The sequence below is a fragment of the Enhydra lutris genome, unplaced genomic scaffold, assembly GCF_002288905.1.
Source record: "Enhydra lutris kenyoni isolate GAN:26980312 unplaced genomic scaffold, ASM228890v2 scaffoldscaffold68, whole genome shotgun sequence".
NCBI lineage: Eukaryota > Metazoa > Chordata > Mammalia > Carnivora > Mustelidae > Enhydra > Enhydra lutris.
The window spans coordinates 6482321-6501097 of record NW_019154152.1 but is presented as its reverse complement, the minus strand read 5'-3'; the positions used below and the strand labels follow the sequence as shown (position 1 = coordinate 6501097).

The 18777-nt window shown below is 46.1% G+C and overlaps 1 protein-coding gene across 6 annotated transcripts in view; it reads left to right on the top strand.

Annotated features, from left to right (window-relative positions):
- The window catches only part of LOC111159412 (PPFIA binding protein 2), a 115887-nt gene that overhangs the window by 50031 nt on the left and 47079 nt on the right, over nt 1–18777 (top strand). For 5 of the 6 annotated variants that reach the window (XM_022521854.1, XM_022521852.1, XM_022521853.1 and 2 more), the window contains exons 3-5: nt 1142–1234; nt 5141–5254; nt 17198–17329. In XM_022521854.1, the coding sequence (XP_022377562.1) occupies nt 1142–1234; nt 5141–5254; nt 17198–17329 (339 nt within the window). Of the gene's footprint in view, nt 1–1141; nt 1235–5140; nt 5255–17197; nt 17336–18777 lie in introns of all 6 variants that reach the window. The other variant, XM_022521857.1, reaches the window with a different exon arrangement.

Here is an 18777-nt window from a genome sequence, read left to right as displayed (position 1 = left end):
GCCCATTCTGAAGGTCAGAATGTAGGGAAATGGACTCAGAAGGGGGCCACCTCCAGGCCTCTGTGCCTAGGTTCTTCTCCGACCCACTCCTTTGCACAACCATGATTTGCCTTTGGAATGGAGGATACTGCCTCATAAACCTCAGAGCATTTACTCCTCTGGACCAGCCCAGATTATGATGATTGTCACTTACCCATTTAGCAATAAGACCTGCTTTTTCAGGTTGCCAAACCCCTGAATGGCCTACTCTGGGCCTCTGGGTTTCGGCCTTCCATTAAGCATGGAGGGAGTGTGGATGGCATTAGGCCAATTCAGGACCATTGGCAGCCACCTCTCTCCCTCCTCCCTGCCTGCAACCAGGTCAGACACACCCAAAAAGTGTCTGCAGCCTCCTGTCTCTTGCTCAGAGCATTTTATAAATCCTGCTCCCCCCCCCCCCCCCCCCCCCACCATCTGCCAGTTCACAGCTTCTCCCGCTCGTCTGTTTTCCAGCTTCTGGATATTTCGTTTCCTGTTAGCTCTTTGAAGTCCCTCTGACCATCACTTGGGGTCTTCTCGGATGTTTTTACCTTTTCCTGCAGTGTTGGAGCTGAGATAAGCAAACATACTGCATGCCTTGCCGCTGGGTCCCCCATCCTCCATGTTCCCCACAGCGCTCCAGACGGGCCTCCATGCTGTGAGCAGAGCCTCGGCTCTGGAGAATGCTGGCATGGGAGTCAGGAGAGACCAAGATCTGTGCAGGACTGGTTCCCACATAGTTCCTTGTCGAATGTACCAGCTCCCGGGCCTCCTCGAAGAGTAGACTCCTCGCCGTTGGGGCCTCTGGCGGGCTGGGCCTCCTCCTTCACCAGACGCAACCCGACATGCCCAGTCAAGTGCAGCACCACTGGGTCTGGAGTTCCATCAAGGCCTTCCCGGCCAAGGGTGAGGTCATCCAGGGGCTGGTGTGGCCAGCGTTCAAGGTACACCTATCAGTGGTCCTCTTCATAGTAGTTTTGAAATCCTGTGGTTTCCTGTTTAGGTGGGTGGTTTTGCACATGTAACCAGCGAAACTGTCCTCACAAATTGCATACTTCATTTGGAAACTGAGAAGATGTTTTTCCAGCATTTTAAGTACATAGTTTTTTTTCCCCCCTTTTAGTCCCAGGTAAATCACCAAGGTGCTGCTAATAATGAAACGTACCAGGAACGCTTGGCACGTCTAGAAGGAGATAAGGAGTCCCTCATTTTACAGGTGGGTCCGCTTTCGTGGGAAACAGCTTATCTTGTTACCTCTAGCTCTGTACGTACCCTGAGTGGGAGGGAGGCACAAGAGGTTTTTTTCTGTTGGATCTAACCTCTTTGAAAGTGTGTGTTTTTAAAAAGACTCTAACTGAAACAAAGCAGAAAGTAACTGAAGCCACAGCTCAGGTGGAGTTGGCCTTGGGGCTGTGAATGCATTCATTTATTCATCTTGTACTGTTTGAGCACCCACTTCTTCTGTACACTGGGAGCTCTGTGGCCAGGCTAATGAATGAGGCCCTGTCCTCTAGGAGCCCAGAAGCCTTGTAAGGGAGATAAGATGTGTCTTCCTGGCTCTAATAAACCAGCCATGAGTGATACGGACATAGGGTGGATGCTAACTGGATCAGGCCCAAATCATCTGGAGCTGGATCCAGACTGATCCCTTTGAGGCCAAGTCCCCTGGGGCTAGTAACATGGGCTCATGAGTCTGTGAAGACTTTCTTGCTTCAAAGAGAGGAACTCCAAAACTTTTTATGGAGAAAGATGGTCAAGGAACATTTTCTATTCTGAAGACTCAGGTTCCCTGGCAGGACAGAACATTGAGCTTTCTTATGTGAGGTTTGTCTCTGTGGTAGGGGTTCTCCACTGTCTTAGCTCTCAGATGTGTAAATCTAGCATTTGTACACTGTCAGACACTGCGATTATTGATTTGGAGAATAAGAAGATGACTGTTCCAATCTTGGCTCATTAAAAAGCTTTTGAAGGGTAGTAGTGAAACGGGACAGGGGGCAGGTAGGGTTCTGGAACCCTCCGCAGGCTGTGGGCTTTAGCTTAGAGCACTGAAATGAAGAGGCTGCCATATGTTTGGCTTTTTTCCTTCTATTTCACCTTTCTACTTTGTTTTATGAATCTAAGAGTAATAAATGATTATTTTAGGAACTTTGGAAAGTCAAAAAGAGTTTTAACATTTTGACCTTTCTTCCTGGACATTTTTTTCCTGTCCTGCCCCATTTTTTAAAAAATTAAGCTCACACCAAATATACAATTACGTAATTTTGCATTTTCAGGGATTTTTTTCTCCATAATTTGTTCATTAAAAAAGATTTGAGTGTTCACCCCTTGGCAGACACGGGTTTTAGGTGCTAGGGTTGCAGTGGAGACAAAAATAAACCAGCTCCCTGTTCTTACAGAGCTTATGTGTCTGTGTCTGTGTGTGTCTGTCTAGGTACATGTGTATGGGTTCAAGAATATACAATAAACCAATACGTAAAATGTTTCTGGCAGTGATAAATACTATGGAGAAAAAGAAAGCAAGGTGAGGATTGTGTAGTCAGAGAAGACCTCCCTGAGAGGGGGAGTCCTGAAGGAGGCTAGGGAGGGAGCCCTGCAGATGCCTGGAGAAGCACATTCCAGACAGAGGAGGTAGTCTGTCCAGTGCACACCCTGAGCGAGGACAGTGCTTGGTGTGTAGGAAGGAGCAAGCGAGGGTCTTTGTGGCTGGAGTTTATGACCATGAAGAAGTCTGGTGGGGAGCTGCCTTCAGAGAGGTAGGAGGGGCTGGGTTATATGGCACCTTATATGGCATGTATCTTGAAGGATGTGTATAACTTGAAAGTCCATCCCAATGACATGATTAATCAGAGTGTCCGGTTTAAATTTTTACAGCAAACAGGGTGATCTCTCAGACTTTTGAAACGGGAACCTTCGTGATGGAACTAACATGTTCCTTTTTAAAGGAATTTAATTTAATAAAGGAGTCCTGTGTGATAATGTTCTCTTTGACATTCACAGTTTTTGTTTGTTTGTTTGTTTGTTTGTTTGTTTTAAAACATCCTGACTCCTTGGATAATCCTTATTGCAACAGTCCTAACACAATTGGGAACCTGCTAATCATGGAAGTCAGAGGTGGATCCTTGTGGTTTCTGTTCCAGGAGCTTGTGACCAGACTTTCAGAGCTGCTCTTAGGCGATCACTCTGTTTTGTAGTGGGCCCCTATGGAGCTGCTAGGCCCCTCAACTTGGTAGAACCTCTCGCTTCACTTATAAGGCAGCTTAGCCAGAATGAATTAATTGAAGCACTTGGTCCAGAATGTTTTCCTGGGTCTACTCGTAGAGGAGCAAGGCAAATCACACATAACAAAATACTTTGTTTTCAGAGTAAATTAAAAAGAAACCCCAAATCTTCTGTGCTCACTTCAGCAGCATGTGTACTAAAACCAGAATCTTTTCTATCTTCATGAGAATGTAATTGTTTAAGGTAAGGCTTTTCACCCCCTCCCTTTTTTACCACATCTCTATATTCCCTCCAATGCCTAAAATTATGGCTAGCATGTAGTAGGGATCAAAACGTATTTCCTTTTATTGAGTAAAGGTCACATTCTAGGATCTTTATACATTTTCCCAGTTTTCTGGGCCTCTCCATAGTCCTTCTGAGTATTCAGTTTTGTGAGGACACTGTAGCCCTGTATATCCTGAGTCATGCACAGCCGAGCTCTACAGGCTATGGAGTGCAGAAGACCTCAGATCATTCCTCCGGGTAACCCCAGCGCATGACTCTGAGGTGTGGTGCGGACAATATGTTAATCCTCATAATCAGATTAACCATCACACATCCCTCCCAAACAGAAACTCTGGAACCCAGGGAGATTTGAAAGGCCACCCCAAAGAATCTGTACCCTTTTGAAGGTAGGGTTGGTAGTTTAAAAAGGCCAGGACTGCTGATAGTGTTGGTCACAAGGATTGAACGATCCACCACAAAGGTTTGTGTTTCACATGGGCCCAAAATGACAGAAAGTGCCTGTTTTGGGGACTGTACCTGGAATATTAGCACACTACTTACCAACTTCAGGAATATGTTCCAGTCATTCTTTAATCATGTGGGAATATGAAAATGAAAGGCTTAAAGTGGCATTAGTAGATTTCTTCCCTGTAAAGTAAGCTTTATGATTGATAGTCTGTTGAAACAGAAGTGAGTAACTCCTTCACACTCCGGCTATCATTACAGACTGAGAAATTGCTTAGGATAATCTATATATAAATGGCCACAACTCCACCACTGGTTAAAAACCCGAAGTGTGTAAAGGATCTCAGTTTACTGGTCATTGATTTCTCTGTTTGGGGAGGCCACTCATTCTCTTTCTTCATCTTCCTGCTCTGAGGCACCTTTTTAATAAAAAGGAGGATCCTGGAGCAGTTTGCTGAGAGCAGGCTATGGAAATCCTCTAGGTATGTATTGAGGGCATAACTTCAGTGACTGATAAAAGTGGATTTTTATTAATTCCAATAGATATTCTGTGTGATTTTTTTAGGTGGAGGACTTTCCTGCCGCTGTATGTGCCGTGGGGCTGGTGTGTGTTATGACTTAGAGTCAGGTTTTGGCCTGTGAGGCACAAACACCTCCCCGGAGCCAAGTTCTGTCAGTGCTAATACATGCCCTTTACATCCCACATTCCTTAATTGCTTCAGAAGCCCCGCCTGGTAGGTGAGCAGTCATCACACCCTGAAGAGAGAGGGAAGGTCATTGGCTAGTCTCCGCAGGAGCTTGGCTTGCCCTTCCACGCGAGGTGGCAGGAGCCCTGGCAAGCCAGCCGAGATATGCCTGGAGGTCCAGACTGAGTGAGCTCGGTGAGCCGGCTGAGGAGCAAGAGGCCAGCCCGGAGGCAGCGCGCGTGACCGTGACTGCCGGGTGTTTCTCTCTCGAGTGCCTCAAGAGCAGGGAAACGCCGCAGCGTCAGTGAGGCAGTGGCGAGGTAGGAAGGCAGCTGGAGTTTTCTTCATCCAGAACCGTCACTCCTCCACCCTTGACGCGCCGCCTGCCAAAAAGGAAAGCCATCTTTACTTAAGGATCCGCAGCCTGGTCTCTCAGCCCCAGGTGAGCCGTCTCTGCTCCTCCAGCATTGCTTTATTTCTTGGGACAGGTGAGTGTCCTCACAGACCAAGTGGAAGCCCAAGGAGAGAAGATCCGGGACCTGGAAGTGTGTCTGGAAGGACACCAGGTGAAACTCAATGCTGCTGAAGAGATGCTTCAGCAGGTAAGGGGGCGGGGGCGCGGAGGGCGGGGGCGCATGCGCGTGCACAAGCCTCAGGTTCTAAAGCAGCTCCTGTGGTAAAGTCCCTTTCTGTGTCCAGGTCACTGCGCTCACTGCTTACTTCCCCATCCTGCCTGGAGGTGGGCTGGGCTGGGCTGCTCCATGTGTGGTGTTTATACAGCAGGTGAAACCAGCCAGGAACTGAGAGTTGCAGGGGAGGAGAGGGAGGGAAGGACTGGCCTGAGAGGAATAACCTGTTGGGCAGGTTAGACAGATTCCCAGGTGGCACTTTCTCCCGGGGTTCGGGTTCAGGGGCAAAGTCACCCTTCTCTTCTCAAGGCACAGCTTCACAGTGGGTAGCATCTGGGATTTTAGAAAGGCAGTTCGCTTCTTTCTTTTTCTTTTTCTTTTTTTTTTTTCTTTTAAGGTTTTATTTATTGGAGAGAGAGGGAGATAGCGAGAGAGAGCACAAGCAGAAGGCAGGGAGAGGGAGAAGTGGGCTTCCTGATGAGCAGAAGGATGTAGGGCTGGATCCCAGGCCCCTTGGGACCATGATGACCTGAGCCTAAGGCAGATGCCCAGTCAACTGAGCCACCCAGGCCCCCCGGTTAGCTTTTCTCCTGCTTCCCATTTCACTCTTGCCCTCCCACTCTGTGTAATCTTCTTTGATAGGACTTAATTCATAAAGAATATGTTAATGTTATCTAATGGTTATCAAAATGAAAAATTGACCTGTTCTCATACCATTCAAATAAATCTCTTCAGTGCCTTGTTTCCTTTTGGTCCTTGTTGTCATCAGATGTGCATATAATTTACAAAGCCCTGTTCACACCACAGGTAGAGTTTAGTACTCTGATTTTGTTAGGCTTCCAATCAGCGTGAAGTTTTTTCCATTTTTAAATCTTGCTGTATAATTTTCTTTACTATCACTTAGAAGCTTTTTTTTAGCTCAAAGTATGATAATCGTTTTTCTACTTTCAAGTAGTTTTACCCTATTTAAAATGATGAGTTGCTGTTTTTAGGAAGGGGTGTTGAATTTTTATTCAGTCTTTTCAGAAACTGTTGAGAAGCTAATTAGAAATTTTGTGAGAGTTATCAAGGTGATCAGTCTGATGTCCTTGAATCATTCTTGCATTTTCAGTTATTTTGGGAAATAGACACATAAACTTCAGTCATGGTTTATGCTTTGTAACTCCTGCTGTAGTACTTGGCACATAGAAGTGCTCACTAATTATTTAAAGAATGACAGTCCCTTAACATGAACGGGTTCAGTCAGATAACTGCTTTCAATCTTTCCCCCAAAGCTCTTAACATTTTTTATTGTCACGATCAGCGTTCAAGTCTTTTCTTGGTTGAATGATAATGAACACAAGCTTTGAGTTTGACATTTGGTCTTAGGATAAATGTTTTGGTTCCCATGTATTTCTTAGTTTTGAGTGCATTTGAAGAACTTTTTAAGAAAAGTTAGTATTTCTATGCAGATGTCTTAAAAAAAAAAAAAAAAAACTAGTTCCAACAACTCAGAAGCTGTTTGCTCTCTAGTTTGCTTTCTTTCTTTTTTTTTTTTTTTAAAGATTTTATTTATTTATTTGTCAGAGAGAGAGAGGGAGAGAGAGCGGGCACAGGCAGACAGAATGGCAGGCAGAGGCAGAGGGAGAAGCAGACTCCCTGATGAGCAAGGAGCCCGATGTGGGACTCAATCCCAGGACGCTGGGATCATGACCTGAGCCGAAGGCAGCTGCCCAACCAACTGAGCCATCCAGGCGTCCCTAGTTTGCTTTCTTTTCAACTCTGATTAATAAGTTACCACATTCTTGGCTCTGTTTGATTTTTCTTTTTTTTTAAGATTTTATTTATTTATTTGACATAGAGAGATCACAAGTAGGCAGAGAGGCAGGCAGAGAGGGAGGGGGAAGCAGGCTCCCCACTGAACAGAGAGCCTGGGGTTCAACCCCAAAACCCTGAGATCATGACCTGAGCCAAAGGCAGAGGCTTAACCCTCTGAGCCACCCAGCCGCCCCCTGATTTTTCTATTTAAATTGCATGCATTTCTCTTGCTCATCCTATTCCCTGAAAATCTCAATCTCAGTAGGAGTTGAATTGAGTTTATTTTTTCAAGCAGTATCTTTCTTTTGAAAGCCAGGAAAGAAAATAGCCTGATGGAAAGATCTCTAATGGTGGGAAAGCATTTTCACAAAGAGTGATGGGAGAGCCTGCTAGATTGTCAAGGCCGTGCAAGCTGTGGATTTGAGATGGGGATGAGGGAGATGGGTGATAGAGTGTTATAGCACCCCAGGCAGAGACCAAGAAGATTTGAATGTGGAAGGCAAACGTGCCAGGAAGATGTCAGAAGGTTGATGTTTCAGGAAGGCAGTGCCTGGTGGGTAGCCACGTAGTCAGGGGTCAGAGAACGGCTGCGTGTGGTGCCTGTACTACCTGACCACCCGTCCTTCAAGATTCTGCCCCCCTGTCAGAGTCTCTGTGCCAGGGTACCTGATGTTAGTCCCAGCACCGCCTGGGCAGGCTGTCTTGTCCTTCTAAGCATCAGCCCACAGACTGGATTTTAGATTTTTGAAAAAGTCTTAACCTCAGATACCTTTGATTTCTTGTTTATTCTAAATCTTTTTTGTGTTATGAGTGAGGTTCCAGGCATGGGGTTTGTGTGTGCCAGAGCTGGATGTTGTGGCCCGGTAGATTTTGAAGTGCAGTAGGTCTTATTTGTCACCTCTCAGGTTTAAAGATCTTCCTGAACTAACCAAAGTTATTATTATTTTTTAAATTTTATTTATTTACTTGAGAGAGAGAGAGCACGCGTGTGCACACACAAGCAGGGGGGGAGGGGCAGAGGGAGAAGGAGAAGCAGACTCCCCACTGAGTAGAGAGCCCCTATATGGGGCTCAATCCCAGGACCATGGGATCATGACCTGAGCTGAAGGCAGACGCTTAGCCAACTGAGCCACCCAGGCGCCCCTATACCAAGTTATTTTTATGCTGCTCATCACTTTCCCTGTGTTCTTTCCATCTTTCAAGGATAAAATGAAGGGAGTGTGGAACACTCACTTTTGGCACATTCTGGGTTCTGGTCATAGGACCCATTTGAGCCTCAGCTCCCACTCATGTGTCTGCTCGGCTTGGTGGCACCTGGGCTGGAGATGTTTGAGTTCTTCACTCCAAATCCCCTGTTGAACATTCTGCTGCACATGCTGACCCTTTCCTGAGATATGCTTGGTGCTCTTTGAAAGGGCACCTAACTCTCCACAGTGCTGAGGCAGAGCTGTGGATGGCTGGGACCACATTACACACGTGTCCTGGGAACTAGGGGTGGGCAGATCCTGGACTGCAGGGCTCTTGGCTTCTGGTGATAGGAACAGGAAGGACTCCCAGCCCTGAGGCAGAGAAGGAAGGCAAACAGTTGTCTTTTTTTGCCAGCCCTCAGAGACTGTTCCTGCCCTGAGCCAAGCCCAGCCTCTTGCTCCACGGCCCAAAGGGCTCTGAACAAGGTCCTTTCTCAGTCAGTGAGGAGCCTTCTGAACTGCCTATTGACGCTGACACCCTTGGGGACTCTGTTCCTGGTCACACTTCTCCAGTGCATGGAGTGGCCTTGTCTGCCAGAGGCAGCCGCTACTTGCTTGGAGCTGACTGCCCATGCAGGCCCAGTGCTGTTAGATACTCTCATTTTTCACAAAAGGCTGGGAATCTAGATTTTTTTTTTAAGATTTTATTTATTTATTTGTCAGAGAGAGAGAGTGCACATGCTCACAAGCAGATAGAGGGGCAGGCAGAGGCAGAGAGAGAAGTAGACTCCGCGATGAGCAAGGAGCCTGATGCAAGACTCAGTTGCTCGCAGGATCCTGGGATCATGACTTGAACTGAAGGCAGTGGCTTGACCGACTGAGCCACCCAAGCTTCCCTGGAAATCCAGACTTAAAGATAAGTTTTTCTATTTTAAAAACACTGGCAACTAATTTAAATGGGGGGAAAAAACCCTACATGTGAACCACATCCCGCATACCTACAGGCCAAGTTGGGCCCACAGACTTCTAATCGGCAACCCCTGCTCTAGACTCTACCCTCTCCACTGGCTAGAGCGCTTGTGGGACTTTCAGAACCCAAACCCAACCACCATAGCCCCAGCCCTGTGCTTACTCACATAGGCTCCAGCAACCCCACGAGCCACATCTCCCCACAGCTGTTTGTTCCCCTCCCTCCAGGAGCCCAAGATCGGAGAGAGTTAGCACCTCATCCAACTTGTAAGCCGCACACTCCTCCACCCACCCCTGCTGGGTGTTGATATCTCAGTTCCCATCTGTCTTTTTCTATGCATCAATCCATCTGGTCTCCAAAGGGAGGGAGCATGAAGACCTTGGGGTTAGACAGACCAAACCAGGGCTGGTTCATGTGAGCAGCACTTAGATGAAGGACCCATCTGAGGGCAAATCCTTGTCTGCAGCCCTCTGCAAGATTCTGGGTGCAGCTGTGAGCATCTTTGGGGACTGCCTCTTGGAAGCACTTACTCAGGTATGGTCTCAGACTCACTGAACAGGTATGGATTTCCCAGGGAACCTTCTCCATTAGAAAGAGTCATTTTCCAAGAAATCTATAAATGGGTCTTAGAGAGACCACAGACTGGATTTGTTTTCCCAGGTCTGGGGAGTCTGGGCCTAGGGTCTGACCTTCGCCTTCTCTTTCCTAAGCAGATCAAGGCATTGCCTAGCAGTGTCTCTGAGGGCTGCACTCTGGGCTTTCCAGAATTAGCACCCCAGGAACACAGACATGAAGCAGCAGTCTCCTTGTCATAACTAGCTCAGGCTAGCAACAAAATCTGTGTTACAGGGCAGGTTCTCCATGGCCTGCTGATGCAGTGAGGTCCCTGGTGGCTTTTTCTAAAGGGGCCTCTAGAGTCCTGCCCAGCACACTCCTCAGCCTCTAACCTTTCTCCAGAGGATGATGACCTTAAGGAAGAAACTGATGCAATGTAGTGGTTAATAGACTTTACACAGAGCTGGCAGTGAAATGGAGTACTTTCCAGGGACTAGCCATTTACAGATGTAGTCAGTGTCGAGCAGAAAAGAGGATCAGTGTCAAAAAGGAAACAGGCTAGGGGAGCCACATGGGGAGGAAAAAAGGATGCAAACCTCCTTGTGAGGACACACTCCCGCTTTGGGGTAATGTTAAAGGACACCAGCCTCAATTTCAGTCCTACCACCCGACCTGGAATCCCAGGTTTTAGACAACCTCATTGTCTTGGCTGCCATTTAGGTGAGGTGTGGAGAGACAGATTTTGGCATTTGGAGTCAGTGGACATGACTTTCTATAGACTCACCTCTTGCCGTTGATCTGGGAAAGTCGTCAGACTTGTGTTCTTAATGTATGGAGAACAGGGATGACAATATGGGCTCTACATTGCTCACCTCTTAGAAGTGGAGTGTGGTTATTTCAGTTTCATTAAAAACAGAGCTATCTTGGGCGCCTGGGTGGCTCAGTGGGTTAAAGCCTCTGCCTTCAGCTCAGGTCATGATCCTGGGGTCTTGGGATCGAGCCCCGTGTTGGTCTCTCTGCTCAGCAGGGAGCCTGCTTCCCCCTCTTTCTCTGCCTGCCTCTCTGCCTGCTTGTGATCTCTTGCTCTGTCGAATAAATAAATAAAATCTTAAAAAAAAAAGAGCTATCTCACAAATCACCAGTTTTAAGACATTGAGTGTGGGGATTTGGGGCCCGGAATACCCAGTTCCTACCCTTGAGTTGAGTGTGGGATAATGGGTCCAGGCATGTACACTCCCGAGTGTCGTCAGCACCTGGCTAATTTCCCAAGAGCACCTTTAAGGAGGTATTTCTGTCTCACAAGGAATATTAAACAGAGCTCTGTACATGATCCTGTGAGAGCACAGATCTGTCTTAGGAGATAGGACACTTGAGGCACAAGTGAAGAAAATAGGGGTTTGCCAGTTATTCCCTAAACCTACCCCCCGCCCCGCCCAGGAGATTTCTGAGGCAGAAATAACTGTTTATCTTTGATGTCGCGTCTTCATACCACAGCATGAAGTAAGTGCTTTACCCTCCTTTCACAGGGTAAGGGGACTGAGGTTCAGAGGGATGGTTTTATTAGTGGGGACCGAGTCTGGACTCGAACCCGGGTTGACTACAGGCACTTCTCAGCAGTGTTATTCACAAAAGCAGCTTTTTGGCATTGCCTAGGCCTCTTACTTCAAAGGGCAAAGGGACACATGTTTCCTTTCATGTCTTTCCATGGCCCAATCTTTCATTCTGGTTTCAGATTGCCGGTCTGGCTTCAGTCCTCTGTCATTGGTCAGTAACTCCCTGGGTCAAGTTCCACACTTAAAGATGGAAGTAATTGCTTCAAGATGTGGCCCTTTAAGGAGAGAATAAATTGAAAGGCCACTTCTTTTTATCAGCTCCAGTCTCAAACTGAGCTTTGGAAAAAGGAAATGATGTTTCTCTCTGAGATGTAAGCTTTTATTCCCATCTCTGGGAAAGATGTATTTGCCCTTCTGGAGGAGGTTACTGGTGAAGCGAGAGGGGTGAGTGATACTTTTGTTCATTGGGGTTTTTTTCTGAAAGTTTCATGACCTAGTTCTGTGATGCTTCATAGTAACAAATACCACCTGCCTCACATAGCACCTCCTTCTCTTTGTTTGCACTCTCTCCATAGGCAACCTTAAAACAATTGGGAGAGCAGAAGCTAATGCAGCTTATGAAACCTATCCCCCTTATCTCCAGCTCCCTGCTTCCCCACATTTCACCTCTCCCCCACATTATGGTAGCTGCATGATTCCAAGAGATTCCCAGCCAGATCCACCCTGTAGATCCGAGCAGGGACCAAGCCTTCCCTTGGTGCTCCAGACAAAAAGTCTGGATCCAGAGATAACCCCAGTCTTCAGGATGAGAGATAGGGATCCAACAACCTTTCTCTTAAGTCACAAACTGAGTAAAAGCAGCTAGCAAAGGAGGACGGAAGAGAAAAAGAAAGGAGACGGAAGAGAAAAAGACGGAAGAGAAAAAGAAAGATCAGGAATACTGGAAGGATGAGAGGGAAGGTAGTATCTTAGACTGTTAAGTGGGTGAAGAATCAACGGTTGAAAGCTGAGAAGTACAGGTTGTATCTGAAAGTTTGGACATTGGTCCCCAAAACCAGATCTGTTTCTGTGCGCTACCTGCTGAAGGCAAAAGCTGGGTTGCAGGAATGCAGACATCTTGTGGAGAAATGACGGGAAAGTAAGGAAGAAGAGGCAGCAAGGGTAGATTATTCTTTTAGAGCTTGGCTGTGAAGGGGTGAGGGAGGGATTGGAGAGAGAGTACATTCATACCAACAGTGCACAGAGAGCATGCATTTGGCTAGCGAGAGCAGAAGGGAGTTGATGGCGTTTGCTTCAGGGTAAGGCAAGGTCAAGAGGGGAAGTTCTTTTGAATGTCAGAAATTTGATCATGCTTATAGCCTGAGGAATGGGAGCTGATGGTGAAAGAGATTAAATGCCTGTCAGAGTGGATGATTAATAGTCCTACCCTAGTGTAGCACAGACTGGGTGGGAACTTCCTCACAGGCAGGACAGAGGTGAGGGAGAGCATAGGACCAGGTGAGTAGGCATCCTTCAGAGGGAGAAACCGGACCAGGACTCTGAGATCACAGCCAAACACTAATGACTGACCAGGGAGGTAACTTGAAAGCCTTGGACATCAAGCTGTGTGGAGATGGCATGAAGTCTGGAGAACAAGAGATAGTCAGCAACAGGAAGGTGGGTGAGATGGGGCAATTCCAGGGCAAACTCCAGAATCATTGTGTCCTTGAACATGCTTTTTATGTGCAACCTGGAAACTTACTGGGCTTCAGAGTGGTTCTTAAAAGTGAAAGAACTCAACATGAAACATGGGCTTGCTAGCTCTAAGTGTGGATTTAAGAGATTTGAATAAGAGATGTTTCTGGGAAACTTTGAAATAGAAAGGATATAAATTCAACGAATGATCAGATTATTTTTAAATATCTTTTCACTAAACAGGAGAGGTTATTTGAGAAGAGGGAGAAACAGTGGGATTTGTGGCTGGAGGAGAATGGGAAAGATTTGGACGAACCAACCAGAGACAAATGCAAGGGTGCCAGGTGGTCTTGGAAGATCAGCTATCATTAGATAGCATAACTTTGTATGGAAACCAGCTGGCATCATTAAGTGTCATTTAGCAGCAGTTTTCAGGCCATGGAGACTAGAAAGATAGACAAAAGACTTTGAGGTTTGGCATGGACTGGTCTCTGGTAAAGCAAATGCACTTCAGGCCTGGGGGCAGGGATGAGCTGGATGAGGAATTTTCTGGTGCAGATGTGATACAGTTGAAATGACCTCAAGCTGTGGAATGGATAAGGAGGCAAATATTATTTAAGGGAAGTTGATAAAATAGTGCCCACAGAAGAAATTAAAGATTATTTGAGTTACTAATTGGGAAAATTTAAAGGTCAGTAGATTGTGGCTGAAAGAGACCATTTCAGAGCTGAAGATTTTAGAAGCAGAACAAATGCGTTCTAGACAAGGGCGAGGGCCAAGTTGTGATAATCCCAGTGAGAAACGGAGGCAAAGCAGAAGCAAAGCCCATTGGCATTGCAGTCAAGAAAGCTGAAGCCAGAGTGGATATGGGAAGACTCACAAGAAAGGAACAAGGATGTTGAAGTTACAGAGGAAATGGAATGTGCCCAAACTAGGTAGAGAAACTGTTGATCAAAAAACACAAAAGCCCTGAGGAAAATGGGAGACTGTCTTGGGTTCTGGATGTCTGGGGGAAGTTGCTATAACCGAATGGTGCTGCCTTAGAAGAGGAGGGCAGGTGTAGATGGTCAGTAAGGACAGTAGTGGTCTAGAAACAGGGAGAAATTGTCCAGTAAGTTGGTTTGTTGGAGTGGAGTGGACTGAGCTTGAGATGACTGGGAAGGTTAGGGCATAGGATGTCAAAGTCAGGATTCAGTTTATGCTGGAGGGAGAAAGAACAGTTGAGATTATAGGGTAGTTAAACCCTCTTAGGACACATATGATAGAGTATTAGCATGTACTAGTCCCTGGAGGCCATGTGATCCTGGAGATGGGAGGTGGATCTGGACTGGGATGAGCTTGTCCAAGGCCGGTTTTGAATTCAGGAAGTAGGATAGTACTTACTGATGACCAGGATGAGGGGTGACGGTAATGAAAGGTAGAGGCATATGCTAACAGATAGACTTGAGCATAATCGCTAATAACTGGAATGTGCACGTGGAATGTTAGTGTGACGAATTGGAACCCCGACATGACCAATTGGAACTTTAGGACGACCAGTTAGGATATTATCTTCATCAGCTGGAACATTGGTGTGACCAATTAAAACGGCTAGAGGGATTCTGGCAAGAGTAGAAATAGAGTAGATTCAGCGCCATGAATGCTAGTTAGTAGACAGACTGCAGCTTACGATACTTAAGCACTCAGTGGGCTTTGTGTTTAATGGTCGTATCACTAGGCCTTGACATCTGGTAGATATTTAAAAACATATTTGTTGAGTAAATGATTAAAGTCTCATGGAAGAATATTTTCTCAGTTGTCGGTGCTCCAAAGCAGTTGTCTCATGGACCCTGATTTGTAGAGTTGCTCGTCTCTTCGCCTCGGTGGCTGAAAAGCTCATATAGGCAGTATAGTCCACCTCTAGGAGTCCACAGAACTTTAGGGTAGGTGTTGTTTTTTTTTTTTTTACCAATGATGGCTCCAGCTTTAACTTCTTTTCCTACCTGCCTTAATTCTATGATTTTACATTTTAACTCAAATTGTCCATTTTTCAAACAGTCTCAAATCATTTTTGGAACAAAGCAGGTATATGAAAGGATGGGGAGAGAAACACACAATGAGATGGTGGAGACCGAGGGGAAGGGAGAGGAGTAAGGGGGAGGTAGGAGTGAGTAGGTGGCATCGGGGAGATTGCATCTTAAGATAGTCTTAGTACCAGGCCCTGGTATAAAGTGTGCGCGTGACCAAATCTTGGCAATTTGAGGTGCGCCCGGGTGGCTCAGTCGGTTAAGTGTCTGCCTTCAGTTTAGGTCATGATCCCAAGGTCCTGGATTCAAGCCCCGCATGGGGCTCCTTGCTCATCAGGCGTCTACTCTCTACTGCTCACCACACTTGTGCTTGCTTGCTCTCTCAAGTAAACAAAAAATATTTAAAAATCTTGACAATTTGAGTGGCAGTTTCCTTGACTGAGTATTTGTTGATTGGCTTTTTTCAGCATGTATATTGTTACTTCCCTTAAAATTCTTGGACTTCTTCCTTTGTTTGGGAGACAATGTGATACGTTAGACAGAAATGAGTTTTGGAGTCCAGCAGACTTTGGTTTGAAAACGGACTCTGCTGTTTTTGAGTGGCATGTGTCTTCGGCCAAGACAGGCCAGTGTCTGAGCCTGGTTGCTCATCTGTTAAATTAGGATAATATTTACTGTCCCATCACTAGGAAGGTTTATTGAGAGCATGTATGCAAAGTACCCGGGGGGTTCCGGCACAGAGGAGGCACTCACTGAATCTGTGTGTCTTCTCTCCTTCCCCCTCCAGCGTTACCCACATTTGTCTGGCAGACTCCTTGTGACCCAGTAGCCTGTAGTTCAGGCACTGAGTGTTGCTGCCTCTGCCCTGTACACTGGCTTCAAGTTGAGCTGAAACAGAAAGAGCTGGCCTCTTCTGCCCTGTGCTCAGTGAGCTCATTTTGCTGAATTTCTTGATACTCATCCCCTCAGATTAGTAGATAGAGATAGTTTGTAGTTTGGCTTTCTGAGACCCTGAGGGCCTTTGCCTAGGGAATCCTGTATTCCCAGTTAAATCTCTGTCCTGTGTGATTTGGTTTGTGGTCTGAGGACAGTTCAGAATATGTGAAATCATAGCTGTAGATCACCCTTCTGGTACTAAGGTTGGGTTGCCCAAGACAACATAAAATGTTCACCCTTTGACCAGATAGTGTATCTGTTCTGGTTGCTCATTTGGCTGGTTAGTCTCCGAATCACCCTATTGTAATCTCTTTGCTGGGAACTGTGTATCCAGTATCTACCGCGTGCCCAGATTTGGGGGCTTATGGACCATTGCCTTTTGCCAGTGGAGAAGTGTTGCCCCGGACTTTAGGAATGCTCACGGTTTTTGAGGGTCTACATAATCCCTAGTAGTTCCCAGCAGGCATTTTGTCTATCACCTTTGTTTTTTGTCTTATTTATGCTTATTACGTGTATGTATTGATGGCAGGCTTTTGTCTACTACTGTTCCGGTGATGGCAGGTCTTAAAACCTCCTCTAGCCCGGCCTTACAAAAGGGAAGGATTCCTACTTAATCCCTTAGTGGCTCAGAAAGCTCCATACCACATAGGCTAGGAAAAATCCATATCACATACATAAGATTCTAATCATTCACTAAATACTCATCGAGTATCTGCTGTATGCTCTAGCTCCCTCCTAGGCTCATTGTATGAACTCTTACACTGAAATTTGTTCAGGTTGTAGGCTAAACATTGAGCCCAGGAGATGATTTGGAATCCTTGATTTTGAAAAATATATTGTTGATGTAAGCTTGATTTTGTTTGTTTTTTCGTTTAGGTTGAGAGGACCTGTTGGTTTGCTGTAAAAATGGAGATAGAGAAAATGAGGTTTTTTTTTTTAAGCAAACCTGTCCATTTTTCTGTACTTGGAAATAATGGTTTCTAGAGGCAAACGTTTTTTTGAGTGCTATAGTCCATATCGTTTCTCAGAGCACAATGGGTAGTGGGAGGGGCTGTGCTCTCCCTGAATGACCCAGGAGCAGCGCAGGTCCGTCCCTACTAGACCTGTGGCTCCCATGTAGCAGTCTCAACTCTGTTGTCCAACATATAACTTAGAGATTGCCTTCTGCACTCTGGATGGAGCTACAGTTGCCTTGTTGCCAGGGAGGCTGTGATTTTGAGATCTGGTTTTGCTTATAGGAGCTGCTAAGCCGCACATCTCTTGAGACCCAGAAGCTCGATCTGATGACTGAAGTTTCTGAGCTGAAGCTCAAGCTGGTTGGCATGGAGAAGGAGCAGAGAGAGCAGGAGGAGAAGCAGAGAAAAGCAGAGGTGAGTGTGATATACCAAATTCTGGGGGGCGGGGGGGTGGGATATGTACTGTTCTAAACTCAGAGCAGGGGAAGCTGGTCTAATGTGGACTCAGGCCATCTGGTCAACCCCAAGTCTGGCAGCCAGAAGTGTCTATGCACAAGAGACGCAATGATCTGTTAATACCAAGTTATCAGGTTTTGCTGTGGCTGCAAATTTCAGCAGTGCCCAAACCACCCAGTTTTGGCTCTAAGGCTTTATCCTCCCTCAAGCTGCTGACAAGGATGGAAGGGAAAGCAGTAGGTGGGGAAGGATCAGACGAGATGTGAAGGGACCCAAGATGTCCTCTGTGAGAGCCAAGGTAATGACCATGTACTGGGATGAAGTCTGCTGCCCAGTAGGCCACTATCCCCATATCAGAGGAGCACATTTCACAGACCCAGGTGGAATCCTTAGATTATGTGCTTCTTTTCTCCTAATAGGTCATAGGAACGAGCCCATGCAATGTTTTCCTGCATTGTTCCCGTTTTTGTTTCAGGCTCCATAATGCCATTGGCCAGTGCATGCCAGACTCCTTTTTGGGATGAATGTCTTGGATAAATTCTAGGCTCAGAGCTGCTTCTGTTGAGAGAGAATATCCTGTTTTAACCTTAGATAATCACCTTCCATGTACCTGTACCTCTAAGTTCCTCTCTTTGTACCCGGCAATGTAAGATGTGGAAAGAAGATAGGCTTTAGATTTAGAAGCACCTTTGTTCAATTACTGACCTGCCTGCTTAGTAGGTCTTTGAATTTCATTCTGCAAGCTAGCTGCTTAATTTCTCTGAACTTCAATTTCTTTACCTGTACAATGGGTAACTATGGGAAGTCCAGATCAAATCACAAAAGTTAAGTCCCTGTCATAGTATCTGGCATGATATAGGCATTTGGTCTATCTTCATACACATGCACATGTGCACGCGCATGCGTGCGCGCGCGCGCACGCACACACACACACACACACACACACACAATTTAGGAATCTCCAAAATCTAAAAATTGATCTTGTTCCTTTCTATTAAGTACCACCATTGTGTACACTGAAACCTGCCCTATTGCTGTGTTTACTGGGTAAACACTGGTGATAGAGATACTTGTAATATGTGGGCAGTTCTATGCATTGCTTTGAGAAGTTGCTCATTGGTACATAGTGTTGCCAAAGGAAGAACTCTCCATTACACTGAAGACAGTGTCTTCTAGTGCTTAAGGGTACAGGCCCTCCAATCAGATCTTCCAACTGTAGCTTTTGAGATCTTAGGCAAGTCATGTAACCTCTGCTTTTCCTCTGTGAAATGGAGAGAGTAACGCTTGGGATTTCCTGGCTGATTCTGAGGAGGGAACAAGACCTTGGGTGTGTAGTCCTTAGCATAGTGCTGGCCACAGTAACATAGAGCTTTTATCTATTACTTACCAATTGTCATTACGCATGC